This window comes from Xylona heveae (assembly GCF_001619985.1).
Source record: "Xylona heveae TC161 unplaced genomic scaffold L228scaffold_9, whole genome shotgun sequence".
Classification (NCBI taxonomy): Eukaryota; Fungi; Ascomycota; class Xylonomycetes; order Xylonales; family Xylonaceae; genus Xylona; species Xylona heveae.
In genome coordinates, this window is record NW_017264201.1 from 250,852 (window position 1) to 265,094 (window position 14,243).

A 14,243-nucleotide genomic window follows, 5' to 3' on the forward strand; every position below is an offset into this window, starting at 1 on the left:
CGGAACCAACGTCACTGGACCCCTCTGGGCCACCATTACTCGCCTATCGCTGCATGCCCGGCACTGCAAGTGTCAGGCAAAGGAAGTTGAGATAGTAGTCTGAAAGAGACTGCAAGGAAAAGAGCAGAAAATAAATAAAAAAATTTCCTAGAGAGACGAGGCTGCTCTTTCTCAGCCCAGCCCACCATCACAATTCCTCCTCCGCCTTCTTCCGCTTCATCGCGCCGGCCCGCTAGTATTCCACTTCGCACCTTGTCCAACTCGTCCCGCCTGGTGCATTATCCGCCGGAGTCGCCCTCGACACCCGGGTCCACTTCTGAGAAGCGACATCATCGACATCATCGTCGCTATCTCTCGCGACACTCCTCCGACTCTGAGGGTTCGGATTTTTCTCTGTGGAGTGACACTGGTGACCTCGCTGAGCAGATTGCCGACGAGGAGGATCCGCTTCAAATCAAACTTCGAGAAGAATCCTTTGACCAGGATCGTTTTGGCACTGGCACGGGCACTGGCACTTCGACTCCGCGTGCCCGCCGTCCAAAGCGCGTCCACTATCAACTCCACCAACAGCAGCAAGAGCGACTCGAGCAGCTTGCTGCCAGCAGAAGAGGTCAGCGTGGAGTCGATAAGGAGGCGATTGAGATTCCGCGCCCTGCGCCTCGTCACATTTCCATTGTCGAGAAGGCCATCGCCATCATCATGACGGGCAACATTTCTTCGAGCCGGATGCACGGCTTGACCGGCAAGCCGCTCATGTACGTTCTCACAATCTTTGGCATGTGGACTCTTGGGCCCATGGACTGACCCCGACCAGTTACTTTACGAGTGTATTTGTATCATTAGGCGTTTTCCTTTTTGGATATGATCAGGGTGTCATGTCGGGCATTATCACGTAGGTTTTCCTCGATGCTATCTCCGGTTACAAGGATTTTCACGGTGAATACAAACTTACTGACCAATGGCAGTGGCCCTTACTTTAAAGACTATTTTAACCAGCCAACTCGCGCAGAGATTGGTACCATGGTGGCCATCCTCGAAGTGGGCGCCTTTGTTGCTTCGTTGTCGGTAGGACGAATTGGCGATTTGATAGGCCGCCGAAAGACCATTCTCTATGGCTCCATTGTCTTTTTCATCGGCGGTGCACTGCAGACTTGTGCCACCGGCATGCCCATGATGTATATCGGCCGTGTGATTGCCGGTCTGGGTGTCGGCGCCCTGTCAACCATTGTGCCCGTATATCAGTCGGAGATTTCTCCCCCGCACAATCGTGGCAAACTCGCCTGCATCGAATTTTCAGGCAACATTTGTGGTTATGCGGCCAGTGTGTGGGTAGACTACTTTTGCAGCTATATCCAAAATGATTTCGCCTGGCGTGTGCCATTGCTTTTGCAGTGTTTCATGGGCGCTCTGCTTGGTCTTGGAAGCTTGATTATTTGCGAGTCACCGAGGTAAGTCGCAATATGCCCCTTTCCCCCAAAAATGACAAGTTTATTCTAGGGGGGAAAAGCCAATGGTCTAATCAATTGATATCATAGATGGCTATTGGATAATGACCACGACGAGGAAGGCATTGTTGTCATTGCGAATTTATATGGCAAGGGCGACATCCACAACCCCAAAGCACGGGACGAATATCGCGAAATCAAAATGGATGTGCTGCTGCAGCGGCAGGAGGGCGAGCGGTCTTACCGAGACATGTTCAGGCGATACTACAAGCGGGTCTTTATCGCCATGTCCGCTCAATCGTTTGCTCAGCTGAACGGTATCAACGTTATCTCGTACTATGCGCCTCTCGTCTTTGAGTCTGCCGGCTGGGTTGGCCGTGACGCTATTTTGATGACTGGCGTCAACGGACTTACGTATCTGCTTTCGACCGTTCCACCGTGGTATCTCGTGGACCGCTGGGGTCGCCGTGTCATTTTGCTGTCTGGCGCGGTCGCCATGGTGCTCTCGTTATCCGCCATTTCCTACTTTATCTACATTGACATTCACTACACACCCACACTGGTCGTCGTCTTTGTCATGATATACAATGCTGCTTTTGGCGCCTCGTGGGGTCCTATTCCATGGTTATATCCGCCAGAAATTCTGCCGTTGAGCATCCGCGCCAAGGGCGCCAGCTTGAGCACTGCCGCCAACTGGGCGTTTAACTGGCTGGTCGGCGAGCTTACGCCAATTTTGCAAGAATGGATCAAGTGGCGGTTGTACCTCGTGCATGCGTTCTTTTGCGCCGTTAGTTTCATTGTTGGTACGTTTTCCCTCCTACCTACTTCCACTCTTTTGATACAATCTCGTCCTAACTGATCTCAGTCTACTTTATCTACCCCGAAACCAGTGGTGTTCGCCTCGAGGATATGAGTCAGCTCTTTGGTGATGCGACTACGGCCATGCCTACGCCATCCACTCACGCTGAGCGCGAGTCTCTCGTTGGCATGGGCTCTCCTGTACCATCACTCGATATTCGCCGTGCTCCTGGAGTTAATGCTGCGATTCCTGGTCTGGACATTAACCCGCCGGCTGTCTCGGTTGAGAACGGCAAGCCGCAATTACCGAGTCGAGACGACGGAAGAGGCGAAGGCGTCGGCGGCTGGATCTCCAAGATGGTGAAGCGGACCAAGGGAGGAAACGGAAGCTCTAGCGAGGGCAGTTATCGCCGCCTCGGACAGGACGAAGACTAGATTCGTACTCTTGATTACCCTGGGATCAGTGTTCTTTTTAAATGTCTCATTTTCGTTGGCACATGTGAAAATAGTTTTTTTTTTTTTTTTTTTTCTTCTTCGCCTTTCATCCAGCATCAATGACGTGTATGTTTATGATGACCAAAGAGGGGCCCCTGATTCGTCATATAGACTGAAGACTGGGCAGAAAGTTCAAACATGTCTCTTTTCTTTCTTTCCTTATTGCAAGAGATGGCAGGATAGACACGATAGGTACGATAGGTACGAAACATTTTTCAAGATTAGCTGGACCCGTGTGGCAAGCAGAAGAAACGGAGTTACTTGTAATACCGCTCATATCTAAGGTACAAGGTACATGCTGTATGATGTATCATCATTTCGTTTTAGGTCATTTTATTTTTTTCTTCTTTTATATGTCATATTATTTATTACCATATCATGATTATCATATTATTTATTACCTTATCATGATTATCAACATGTTTCATTTATACCATTTCATTCAAGATTGGTGATTTTTGTACGTATTTGTATTTGTATTTGTTGTATTCATATTTTTATTTGTATTGAATCAAGCTTTTTTTTTTTTTTTTTTTTCCTTTTTGATTTGTTTATTGACTGCTATATTTTGCTTTTGATTTAAGAAACACAACTTACTTTTCTATGTATTCTAGAGTATAATTCTCTTGGTGTGTTCAATTTGTAGAGTACAATCAAAACTGTGATCATTCACAATCGAGCCACGTTGACACTTGACAATATGTAAATGTGAAAAAAGTTCGAATTTCGAGCCCTTGCGTTTGCGTTGCACTGGTTGTGGCCCTTGGTTGGGACCCTTGGTTGAACCTGGGACCCTGCGGTCTCCTTACTCCGTACTCGTCCTGTCGTCCCTGTCGTTCGTGTACTACGTACGCAAAGTCGCGTACTCGTAGGAGTAAGCTACTTTGTCCTCCGTAGACCTGAAAGTGAGAGTAGAGTACGAAGTAAATTTACGAGAACCGTCGAACCAAGGGGCAACGGGCGAGGGAGGCGGCCATTTGGGGGGACCTCAGGGTTTCGTGTGGGGTGGACAGCAGGACAGAGTCGCAGACCAGAGACCAGTTCAAACCTGTAGTGTAGTCTGTAGTGTAGTGTAGTGTAGTGTACGCTTTGTACTGCAACGCCGTAGCTTCGTACACTAACGCTAGGTACCTTAACCTGCTAAGGGACCAAGGACCCTCCACCTGCCAGCTAAAAAAGGTACGAGGTACAGAGCGAGGTACACGACCGAGATACGTAGCCTGACCGAACCGCCATCTCCAGGGATAAACGAACGAGGGAACGGAACATAAACGTTGTCGCGTTTGCGTTTGCGTTTCAGGAGAACAAAGACTGTCGAGTCACTACAACATTCGTTTTTTTTTGTCAATCAAAGACAAAGACACTCCATCCTCTTTTTCTTTTGATTTTATTTCAGCTCAGCTAGATTCAAGCTGGGCGAGAGCTGGATAGCTTTGAGCAGCTTGAGATTGTCAAACAAAGACAACGACAACGACAACGACAACGCATCTCTTTTTCTAAGATTCTCCTTGAGACGAATTGAAGCTGGGCGAGAGCTGGAAAGCTTGTACGGCTTGAACAGCGTGCAGACCCGAAGTTGAAGTCGAGGTTGAAGTTGTGGTTAAAGGATAGACTCGGACAGGGTGGTCTTACCGGCTGACAGGCTGAGAAGAGGGCGTGGAAACACTTAAGGCTCTAACCAAACATCTTACCGTGCTGTTTTCCTTCGAACAACGCATGGTACATTCCGCCACCACTGCTGCTGCTCCTGCTTCGAAAACGCTTAAAAGAAGGCAGGTTGACGAGTTGACGAGTTTACTGCACTGTCGGACAGGCGTGAGAGAGTAACTTGTCTGCTTTACGATCAAACGCTTGAAGGCCAAGATACTACAATTCCCGGGAATCTGAGCATTCGAGGATAGGGCTTCGACGTTTAGAATTTGGTGGTTCGAATCAAAGGACAGGTCACTAGAAGGGAAGACTGGGAATCGGCCCGCAACGGAGGAGTCACTTTTGAACGGAAACGATTCCACGGCAAAGGGACGAACGGAATCAGATTAAAAGGACAGATTATCGATGAATTGAGGGATCGACATCACAGCGGAACCAGAATAGACGAATCACAATTTCGAGATTTGGACGAAACGGACGGATTGAAATACAATATTAAGACTCGGACGAGCGGACAGACCGAAATACCAAACCCGGACGAACGAAATAACACCATTGAAATAACCAATTCGGACAAAAACAATAATCACCGCCATGGCAAGCCTAGCTACTGGCGCGGACCTCAATGGTCATGATGTGCGCCGGAGAAATGTCCCCGAGTTGAAGCACAATGGCCATGCTTTGCAGGAGACCGAGGTGGATGATAAAAAGGCAAAGGGCAAGTCCAATGCTCAGTGGCAGGTGAGTTCATCGGCGTCTGATTTTCAAGTCTAGCGCTTGAGGAGGGCGACAATGGTGGTTTTGCGTGGAATTGACGATTAACAACTATATAGTCAATCCTCCGGACTCTTGACGAATATGAATTTATCATTGCTCCAATCATCTTCACGCTCCTCTCTTTTTTCACCCGTATGTACAAGATTAGCCAGTCTAACATTGTCACCTGGGACGAGGCTCAGTAAGTCTTTTATCATATGTGTATCGGCAACATGATCCAAGTCTGACAGAGTCATAGTTTTGGAAAGTTCGGCTCTCACTACCTGAAACGAGAATTCTACTTTGATGTGCACCCTCCGCTTGGAAAGATGCTTGTTGGTTTGTCTGGATACATGGCTGGTTACAATGGCTCTTTTGAGTTCAAATCTGGTGATACCTACCCTGAGGAGGTGAACTATGCCTTTATGCGCATTTTCAATGCGACATTTGGCGCGCTCTGCGTGCCAGTGGCGTACTTTACTGCTCGTGAACTCGATTTGAAGAGGGCTGCTGTCTGGTTGGTGACGCTCATGGTGCTCTTTGAGAACTCGTATGCCACCATTAGCCGATTCATCCTCCTCGATTCTATGCTTCTCTTCTTTACGTTTACGACTGTGCTTTGCTGGGCCCGTTTCCACAAGCTCCAGAAGCAGAGCTTCTCCATCGAGTGGTGGACTTGGCTCTGCCTGACTGGTTTTTCCATTGGCTGCGTCTGCAGTGTCAAATGGGTTGGACTTTTCTGCACTGCCTTGGTCGGACTGTACACGGTCGAGGATCTATGGACCAAATTTGGCGACGTCAAGATGCCAAAGGTGAGAACTCATATCCAGATTGGAAACCATATCAGAGCTAATTGATGTTAGGTTGAACTTGCTTCTCATTTGTTTGCTCGTGTTATCGGCCTCATTGTCATTCCTACGCTTGTTTACATGTTCTCTTTCTGGGTCCATTTCCTCATTCTGGAGAACAGCGGTCCTGGTGACGCTCAAATGAGCTCATTATTCCAGGCAAACCTCAAGGGAACCGACGTTGGCAAGGACAGCCCGCTTGAGATTGCCATTGGATCCCGCGCGACGTTGAAGAATATGGGTTACGGTGGTGGATTGCTCCACTCTCACGTTCAGACTTTTCCCGAAGGTTCCCAGCAGCAGCAAGTTACTTGCTACCACCACAAGGATGCCAACAATGACTGGTTCTTTTATCCGAACCGGTTCGAGCAAGACTACGACCCAGAGAGGCCGCTTCGATTCATTGCCGACGGCGATACTATTCGACTTATCCACGCACAGACGGGCCGTAATCTCCACTCGCATCAGATTGCCGCTCCCGAGACCAAGGCGGATTACGAAGTGTCCGGTTATGGAAACTTGACCATTGGCGACGACAAGGATCACTGGACAATTGAGGTTGTCGATGACGCTGCTTCGAGTGACCGGTCTAGAATCCGGACATTGACGACCTCGTTTCGTCTCAAGCATAATGCTCTTAACTGCTACCTGCGTGCCGGCAATGTCAATCTCCCACAATGGGGTTTCAAGCAGATTGAGACTACCTGCGTCAGGGAGAACAAGCCGCGTGATGTCTATACTCATTGGAACGTGGAAAGCCACTGGAACGAGAGATGTATGTATATCTTGGTCTTCTAGTGTTTCCTTCGAATCCAGCTGACTTTTTGCAGTGCCCGACGGTGACCCAGGATCATACAAGTCTCCATTTTTGCGGGACTTTATGCACCTCAACGTGGCCATGATGACGTCGAACAATGCCCTCGTTCCCGATCCCGACAAGCAGGACGACCTCGCCTCCATGTTTTGGCAGTGGCCCATTTTGCACGTCGGTCTCCGCATGTGCAGCTGGGATGACGGCGGTAGGTCTAGTCCAATCACCCTTCATTGTCCAAATTTAGTTATACTGATCATCAATAGTCGTCAAGTACTTCCTCCTGGGCAACCCAGTCGTGTACTGGGGCTCGACCGCAGCGCTTGGCGCCGTCGGCCTTGTCGTGGCATGGTACCTTCTCCGGTGGCAGCGCGGCTTCGAGGAGCTCAAACCCGCTGAAATTGACCGCATCCACTACTCGGGCCTGTACCCGCTGGCCGGCTGGGCGCTGCACTACCTCCCCTTTGTCGCCATGGCCCGTGTCACCTATGTCCACCACTACTACCCGGCTCTGTACTTTGCCATTCTCTGCTTTGGCTTCTTTGTCGACCACGTCACGCGTCGGTCGCTCCTCCCGTCGTCCAACAAGGCGCTCAACACGTATGCCTACTGGGCGACGTATCTGGCCTTGTACGTCCTCGTCATTGGCCTTTTCGCGCTCTTTTCTCCTATTAGCTTCGGCATGAAGGGGCCCAGTAGTCAGTGGAGATATCTCAAGTGGTTTGATAGCTGGCGGATTACTGATTGATTCTTTTGTCCCATTTCTCCCTTTTGTCCTACTCCTCTATTGCCATCTTCTTCACTGCTGTCCTATTTCTTTCCTTCTTCCCTTCTGGCCTATTTCCTCTATTATCACCTTACTTCGCCTATTACCGTCCTACTTCTTTTTACCCTCTCGTTTCTACTTTCTTGTTCTTTCCCTTTTTGAGCCTAATAAAAAAATCCAATTTCCTTTTTTTGGCCTATCTTAGTTTGCGGTTTGCATGCTCCTTGGCTCTCGCTGCTCTGCTTTTGCAAGTCGGTGCATGTCATGTGCATGTGTATGTTTAAAATGGAGGTTTCAATCTACAGAATCCAGACTAGTTCGAGTTCTAATTCTACTTCGAGTCTTAACTATCGTCCCAGTTCTACTTTTAGTTCGAATCCTATTTTTGGTCCTGATTTTCATCGTGTTTATAAAGTTTTGGTTTGTCAAGAACGTAAGTAGTAGCCTATTAATTATATGGTAATAATGTCATTCTCATTGTCATTGTCATTGTCATTAAGTCCTAGTGTTATAAATGCAAGTACGGATACTTTTCATGTCGTGTCTTTGCTTGAGATTTTTTTTTTTTTTCTCCCTTTGGGAGTATTGCCTCCTAGATCTATTGCCTCCTTTGGGAGTATTCCCTTATTTGAGAGTACTCCCTCCTTTGGAGGTATTGCCTCGTTTAGATATACATTATCTTGCCTTGTCGTGGTTGGGACATGCTTGTCTTTACTCGAGATTTATTCCCTTGTAGATCTATTTTCATTTCCCTCCTAGATATTTTCTCTCCTTTAGGAATATGGCCTCTTTTAGGAACACATTGTCTCGCGGGGAGTCTATTCCCTGTTTTGGGAGTATTGTTTCCTTTAGGTAGATACCATCTTGCCTTGTCTTGGTTGGGACATACTTGTCTTGTCTGTTCTGTGACATATAACTTATTAATTGCCACACATGTCTGACGTGAAACCTGGGTGGTTTCTATCTTTCTATACAAAGTAGCATACAAATACAAAGTAGTATACAGACCGTATTTATTCACGAGAAAGTGGGCGAGTTATACAGTTGTGCCTCTGGTCAACAGGATGTATGGGATGTATATGGGAAGTATAGGACGTATAGAACGTAGGTATACAGGATGTATAGGATGTATAGGGGATATAAGACATATATTGGATAGAAGACTCAATGATATAAGTGTAGGTAGATAGGTAGGTAGGTAGGTAGGTACGTTGGTAGTTAGCTAGTATACAGGATGTATATGGATATAGACTGTGATAAAGTAAATGAAATGTAGTATACAAGACGTATATGGGAAGGCTGATACCAGGCAATGAAATAGTATACAAGGCAAGGTCTAGACGATAGGTCCAAGACTCGACTAATAACAGCACCGACCTGCACTCCCTGCATTACCCACTTCATTCATGCTCAGATTGACCGTCCGCGCTGTATTACCAGTGACTCGCGAACCCGCACCCGCACCCGGGCCACCGGCACCGGGTCCCTTGACGCCGGACCGCCGATCGTTCAAGTCGTATTTGCCCGCCTGGATATTCTGATAGATGCGCTCGGCGACCTCGAGAAAGGCGCGCTCGACGCCGACGCCGGATTTCGCTGACGTTTCGACGTAGCGGAAGACTTGGTTCTGTTTGCACCATGCTTCTGCCTCTTCGGGTGTGACTTCGCGCTTGCGTTTGGGTTTTGATTCAGTGTTATTTGAGATGCTGCCGTTCAGGTGGCCGTTGCTGGTAGAGGCATCATCCTCGCCATTCGACTCCTCGTCATCGGCAAGATCAGATTTGTTCCCGACAAGAATGACGACGATGCCTTCTTCGGCAATTTGTCGCAGGTCTTGCAGCCACGGCGTGACGTGCTCAAAGGTTGCGCGCCGGGTAATGTCGAAGACGAGCAGCGCGCCGCTGGCGCCGCGGAAGTAGGAGCGTGTAATGGACTTGTATGTTTCCTGTCCGGCAGTGTCCCAGAGGGAGAGTTTCATGTATTTTTGCGGTGCTGATGCTGATGATGTTGGGGCGTCAGGTTTGGATTTGGATTTAGATTTGGATTTTGACTTTGTGTCATTGGAATTATTAGTCGTTGAAGGATCTGAAGTAGCGTGAGATGTGGTGGTGTCGTCGTCGGTAGATGCGGATTGATACGGGTCGCGAGGAATAGATGCAGCGCCTGCGCTGCCAGATGTGGATAATAGTGCAGAGGAAAAAGGAGGCCCGACTGGGACAATGCGCGAGCCGAATTCAACGCCGATAGTCACGTCGTGGTGTGGTGAGAAGCGTCCTTCGCAGAGGCGGATTGTGAGCTGGCGGAAGTATTAGTGGAATTGAAGGTAGGCAAGAAAATGGCAGAAGGAATGAGTGGAAGAGTATAGAACGTACGCTTGATTTACCGGTGCCTGAGTCGCCTATGCAGACGAGTTTGGCTATGTAGTCCCATGATTGCGACATCCACACTGTTGTGGATGTTTAGGTTAGGGGTCTTGATGCGCCGTTCGGAGAATGCTCCGAGGGATTGAGGTGGTATATGAGAGAGATTTGGGATCTTGAATGGGATTCAGGAATAGGCGTTTCTTTAATAGTATTTCTTAAAATGAACGGGGTAGCGTTGTAATGAATTGATTGAATGTGTAGAATCACTGCAGCAGGGACTATAGTCGGCGACTTTGGAGTTTTGCTCGACGTCAGAATGTGCATATCAGACCGAATTCGTCTGACGTAGTATTTGCATCTCAAGTGTTACTAACTTACTGTAGGATAGCTTATCAGTGACGCATTGGATGGTGTCGTGTGCCGTAGCGTTGGACTGGGTGCAACGACATTCTGAGCGCAAAGATGATCAAAAGCAATGGTTGAGTAGAAAAAAGAAAGAGACAGAAGTGCATCTGTGAGGAATATATCTCAGAGCCTTATCAAGAAAAAGGTACATTCCTCATCACAAAGGACATTGAATCTCTGTCTCTCTCCCTCCCATTGTTCCGCATCACGCACGCACCGGATCTGCCTACGGCCCGGGAGTAACCTGGACTCGCTTACACCATCCCCGGAGTGATTCACCTCACCGCATCCAGTGCAGCTTAGACTTGAGCTTCTCCAGCTTTGTCCGACAAAGCGACGTCGGGCCTACTGATCCTTTTGTCTTTTCCCTTCGCCCCTGGATGATATCTTCTCACCTTATCTTTCACACTTGTCCTGTCTTGTGACTGACAGGCTTCTATTTTATCATTTCCTGTCTTCTGCCTGAAACACTTCCGTTAGGCTGTAGACTCCGGCTGGATCACCTGCCTAGGTCGTTGCTCACGCTACCCGCACTTACTACGCTTATCGCTGAACCAGACATTGGGACCTTTTGGGTTGATTCCCCCACAAGACGGCCACGGCGAAAGGCGTAGGAGGAACATAAGCGGTCGAGGAATATGTTTTCTGAATGTAAGCACAGTCTTCGCATTGCACAGTTTCTATACTGCTCTTTTTTTTTGAACTGCATGTTTGAATGATGTTGACCTGGAACGATCTAATCACTCTCTTTGGTGCAGACGCCTCCCGCTTCCTGGCTCAGTCGCAGTCCCGAATCTCCTTCCTCCAGCCAGATGCCAACAATGATACTTCCTCCCGAAACCCCTCGGATCGCCAGCGGCGTCTGAACCCGGGTCCTTCAAGATTTCCGTCGTCCCGGTCGATCCTACAACGACCTGCCATGGGCAGCCCATATCAGCCCTCGGCATCGCAAGTCTCGCAGTTCCCGTTCGCGTCTCGAGCTGGAAACCCTGCTCCGCTCTTTTACAGTGCGACGGACGAGTTCCGGGAAGAGGACGACGAGGAAGAGCACGAGCGTGAGGTGGCTGATTTCTATGCGCTGCAGCGCTCGCGGCGTCAGTTTGGCGGAAGCCGGCTGGTGGACTCGTCGGAAGTGGATGACGATGACGATGCTAGTCGAGGATCTGGGCTCGGTCAAAGCGAGAACTCCGAAGGCAGAGCCTCTCACGATAGACTGTTTGGCAAGGGTGCGGGTATTCGGAGCTCTTGGAAGGGCACTCGGTCGACAAGAGCAAAGAAGCCAGATTCGTTTGGTGAGCGAGAAAAGGAAAATGAAGAGAATGGAGAATGGGATGGCAGCGACAAGAGCAGAAGCAAAGGAAAAATGGTAGACATTGGCTTAGAGTCATCCATAGGCGACAGTGTCGAGCCTTTGGATCATTCGGTACGTTTCTCTTGTACTGGGACATTCTTCAACGTAAATCTAATTTGTGCAGAATCCTGGTGATTTGGCGATTGAAATGCCTCCAGACGACCATCCACCTGCTTTTCAACAATTCCGTCGACCACCAGACGCCAAGACATCTTTTCTACCGCGAGAGACCGACAAGGAAACTGCATTTGCGCACCCTCGACCACCAAGCTCTGATGCTTCTAGTGTAAGTCCATTTTATACCGTCCAGAGTCGTTCAGTCTGACTTGTCTTTGCAGGTCCCTCCAACAATTTCATACCCACCAGTAGAACCGCCACGCCATGATCCATTCTGGGCATCCCTCTTCCTCATCTGTCTTGCCTCTCTCTTCGCCACATTTTTCCTCGTGTTCCTGCATACTTCTGCGCCCGACCGCAAACATCCCCTCGGTGATACTATCTATACCACATTGCATTCATCGTTTCATCTCTTAGCAACCGATACCCTTGTCGCAGTAATCGTCTCTCTGCTTTGGCTCGCTATTCTCAGGTCATTTGTCCGGCCTCTGGTTTACCTAATCCTGATCGCGGTCCCCATTATTCTCTTTTCGTTTTCCCTCTATCCCTTAATATCCTCTTACAAGGGGCAATGGCACGGCAAGAGCGTACAAGATCGAGCCATGCGGTGGCTCTCTTTTATTCCCGGAGTCATTGCCGCTCTCTGGACGTATACGGTCTACAGGGGACGCCACTCCTTTGGAAGAGCCATTGGAATCCTAGAGTTTGCGTGTCGGATTCTTACCGCCAATCCAGCTCTTCTCATTGTCGGCTTCGCCACTCTTGCAGGCGTGGTAGCATGGACATGGGTTTGGATGGGGATGTTCACGCGCGTCTTTCTCGGCGGCCACTTGTCCGCGACCAAGCACATGTTCATCATTGACGCCGGTACATGGTGGCTGGGTGTCTTTTTCATCCTGGTCTACCTCTGGACGCTCGCCGTGGGGTCTGGGATCCAGCGCGCCACCACCGCTGCTACCGTCAGTCAATGGTATTTCCACCGGTTGGCCATTCCCGCGCCAACCTCGCGGCAAGTCGTCCAGGCGGCACTCACCCACGCCTCGTCTACGTTATTCGGCACCATTTGCTATTCCACTTTACTCTCCATCCTCGTTCGTCTGCCACTAGTCGTCCTGCCCCGCCGCATCGTCGCGCTCGTCAGCGTCTGCGCATACTCCTTGATCCCCACGCCAATCGCCGCCTTGACTAATCCTCTCACTCTGACCTACGCCGCCATTCACTCCCAACCATTGACCATTTCCGCACGCGGACTCTCCCAGATGACTTTCCTCGCCGCTGCCTCCCCCACATCCACTCTCCACCCTCGAACCTTTTCAACTACCTCTTCACGACCAGGTGGCGGCGGCGGTGCCTCATCCCCTTTACTCCCCTACAGACTCGCCAAACTCCTCCTCCATGCCACCCGCTTCATCATGTCCCTTGCCCTAGGGTTCGGCGGCTGGGTCAGCACCGCCCGAACCCTGACCATCCAGAGCAGCGCCAGTGGTGGAACCGGCGGCGTCGGCGTGCGCGGCAGTCTCTACGCCTACGTCGTCGGCCTGATCGCCGGCGCAATCGGCTGGGCCGTGCTCGGCGCCATGGAAGGCGTCCTTGCAGGCATCGTCGACGCGGGTGTCGTCTGCTGGGGAAGTGAACGAGGCGCTGGCGGCGGTCGTGAGGCGCGGTATTGTCTTGAGGCGGAGTACTTGTTTGGTGGCGGCAGGGATGCATAGTGTAGTTTTGTTCTGTCTCTTTCTTTCATCAATGTCATTTTTTTATCCCTTTGTCCTCCTTAGCCATTTGTCTCTATGTATTTAATTTTATTACATTTAGGGTACTAGGTTGTTGTTGCTGTTTATTTCTTTCGTGATTGATGTCATTGGATGGACTTGACAACTTGACATGTACGGTACGGAGTACCCGTAGGTAGTTGCAATACATTTCACCCTTCCCACTACACACAGTATTAATTTCAATGCTCAGGTTTATGCTCATGTAGTCATTCGTAGTACATCAAGGTGCAGTGTTATATGTTTGACAGTAGGTGCAATGTTATATGGTTAAGTTAGGTGTAGTATTATGTCAATTGAGTCAGTTAGATACGCTGCTATATGATTGAGTGAGGTAGGTAGGTACACTGTTATATTGAAAGAGTAGAGTAGAGTAGGGATATCATGATATTGTACACAAGATTCCGAGTACGTTTACACGTAGAAGCAACTAAGGTAAGTGGTACAGGTAGGGGCCGGGTGCATATTTGGCCCAGTGGGAGGATACAACGATTCCAAGCTTCCCAACAAACGCCGTCAAGTGGACTCTTTAGACATAAAGAGAAGAAGAAAAAAAAAAGAAAGGTTACTAGGGAGAAGTAGTAGAGCGGGGAGGGAGGGGAGTGAAAGGATAATATAGAAATAGTGAGAGACAAGATATAATGAAATAGAAGTAACGGGACAAAATAT

The 14,243-nt window shown here is 49.2% G+C and overlaps 4 protein-coding genes across 4 annotated transcripts; 3 read left to right on the forward strand and 1 right to left on the reverse strand.

Annotated features, from left to right (window-relative positions):
* Positions 1 to 699: 699 nt before the first annotated feature.
* Positions 700 to 2,678, forward strand: L228DRAFT_213349 (MFS monosaccharide transporter; the record flags this gene model as incomplete). Its single annotated transcript, XM_018329979.1, has 5 exons — positions 700 to 755; positions 815 to 892; positions 966 to 1,448; positions 1,536 to 2,248; positions 2,311 to 2,678. 5 exons carry the CDS (start codon positions 700 to 702, stop codon positions 2,676 to 2,678), a joined length of 1,698 nt encoding a protein of 565 aa, XP_018186162.1.
* A 2,304-nt stretch (positions 2,679 to 4,982) lies between these two features.
* On the forward strand, positions 4,983 to 7,551 carry L228DRAFT_253808 (glycosyltransferase family 39 protein; the record flags this gene model as incomplete). The annotated part of the gene is made up of 6 exons (XM_018333780.1): positions 4,983 to 5,129; positions 5,222 to 5,346; positions 5,404 to 5,956; positions 6,008 to 6,767; positions 6,823 to 7,011; positions 7,070 to 7,551. 6 exons carry the CDS (start codon positions 4,983 to 4,985, stop codon positions 7,549 to 7,551), a joined length of 2,256 nt encoding a protein of 751 aa, XP_018186163.1.
* Positions 7,552 to 8,929: 1,378 nt separating this feature from the next.
* Positions 8,930 to 10,010, reverse strand: L228DRAFT_240389 (ras-domain-containing protein; the record flags this gene model as incomplete). The annotated part of the gene is made up of 2 exons (XM_018331231.1): positions 8,930 to 9,865; positions 9,942 to 10,010. 2 exons carry the CDS (start codon positions 10,008 to 10,010, stop codon positions 8,930 to 8,932), a joined length of 1,005 nt encoding a protein of 334 aa, XP_018186164.1.
* Positions 10,011 to 10,498: 488 nt separating this feature from the next.
* On the forward strand, positions 10,499 to 13,744 carry L228DRAFT_249377 (hypothetical protein). Its single transcript, XM_018333082.1, has 4 exons — positions 10,499 to 10,988; positions 11,096 to 11,760; positions 11,813 to 11,974; positions 12,027 to 13,744. The coding sequence occupies exons 1-4, from the start codon at positions 10,976 to 10,978 to the stop codon at positions 13,515 to 13,517; spliced, it is 2,331 nt and encodes a 776-aa protein (XP_018186165.1). The 5' UTR covers positions 10,499 to 10,975; the 3' UTR covers positions 13,518 to 13,744.
* The last annotated feature ends 499 nt before the right edge of the window (positions 13,745 to 14,243 follow it).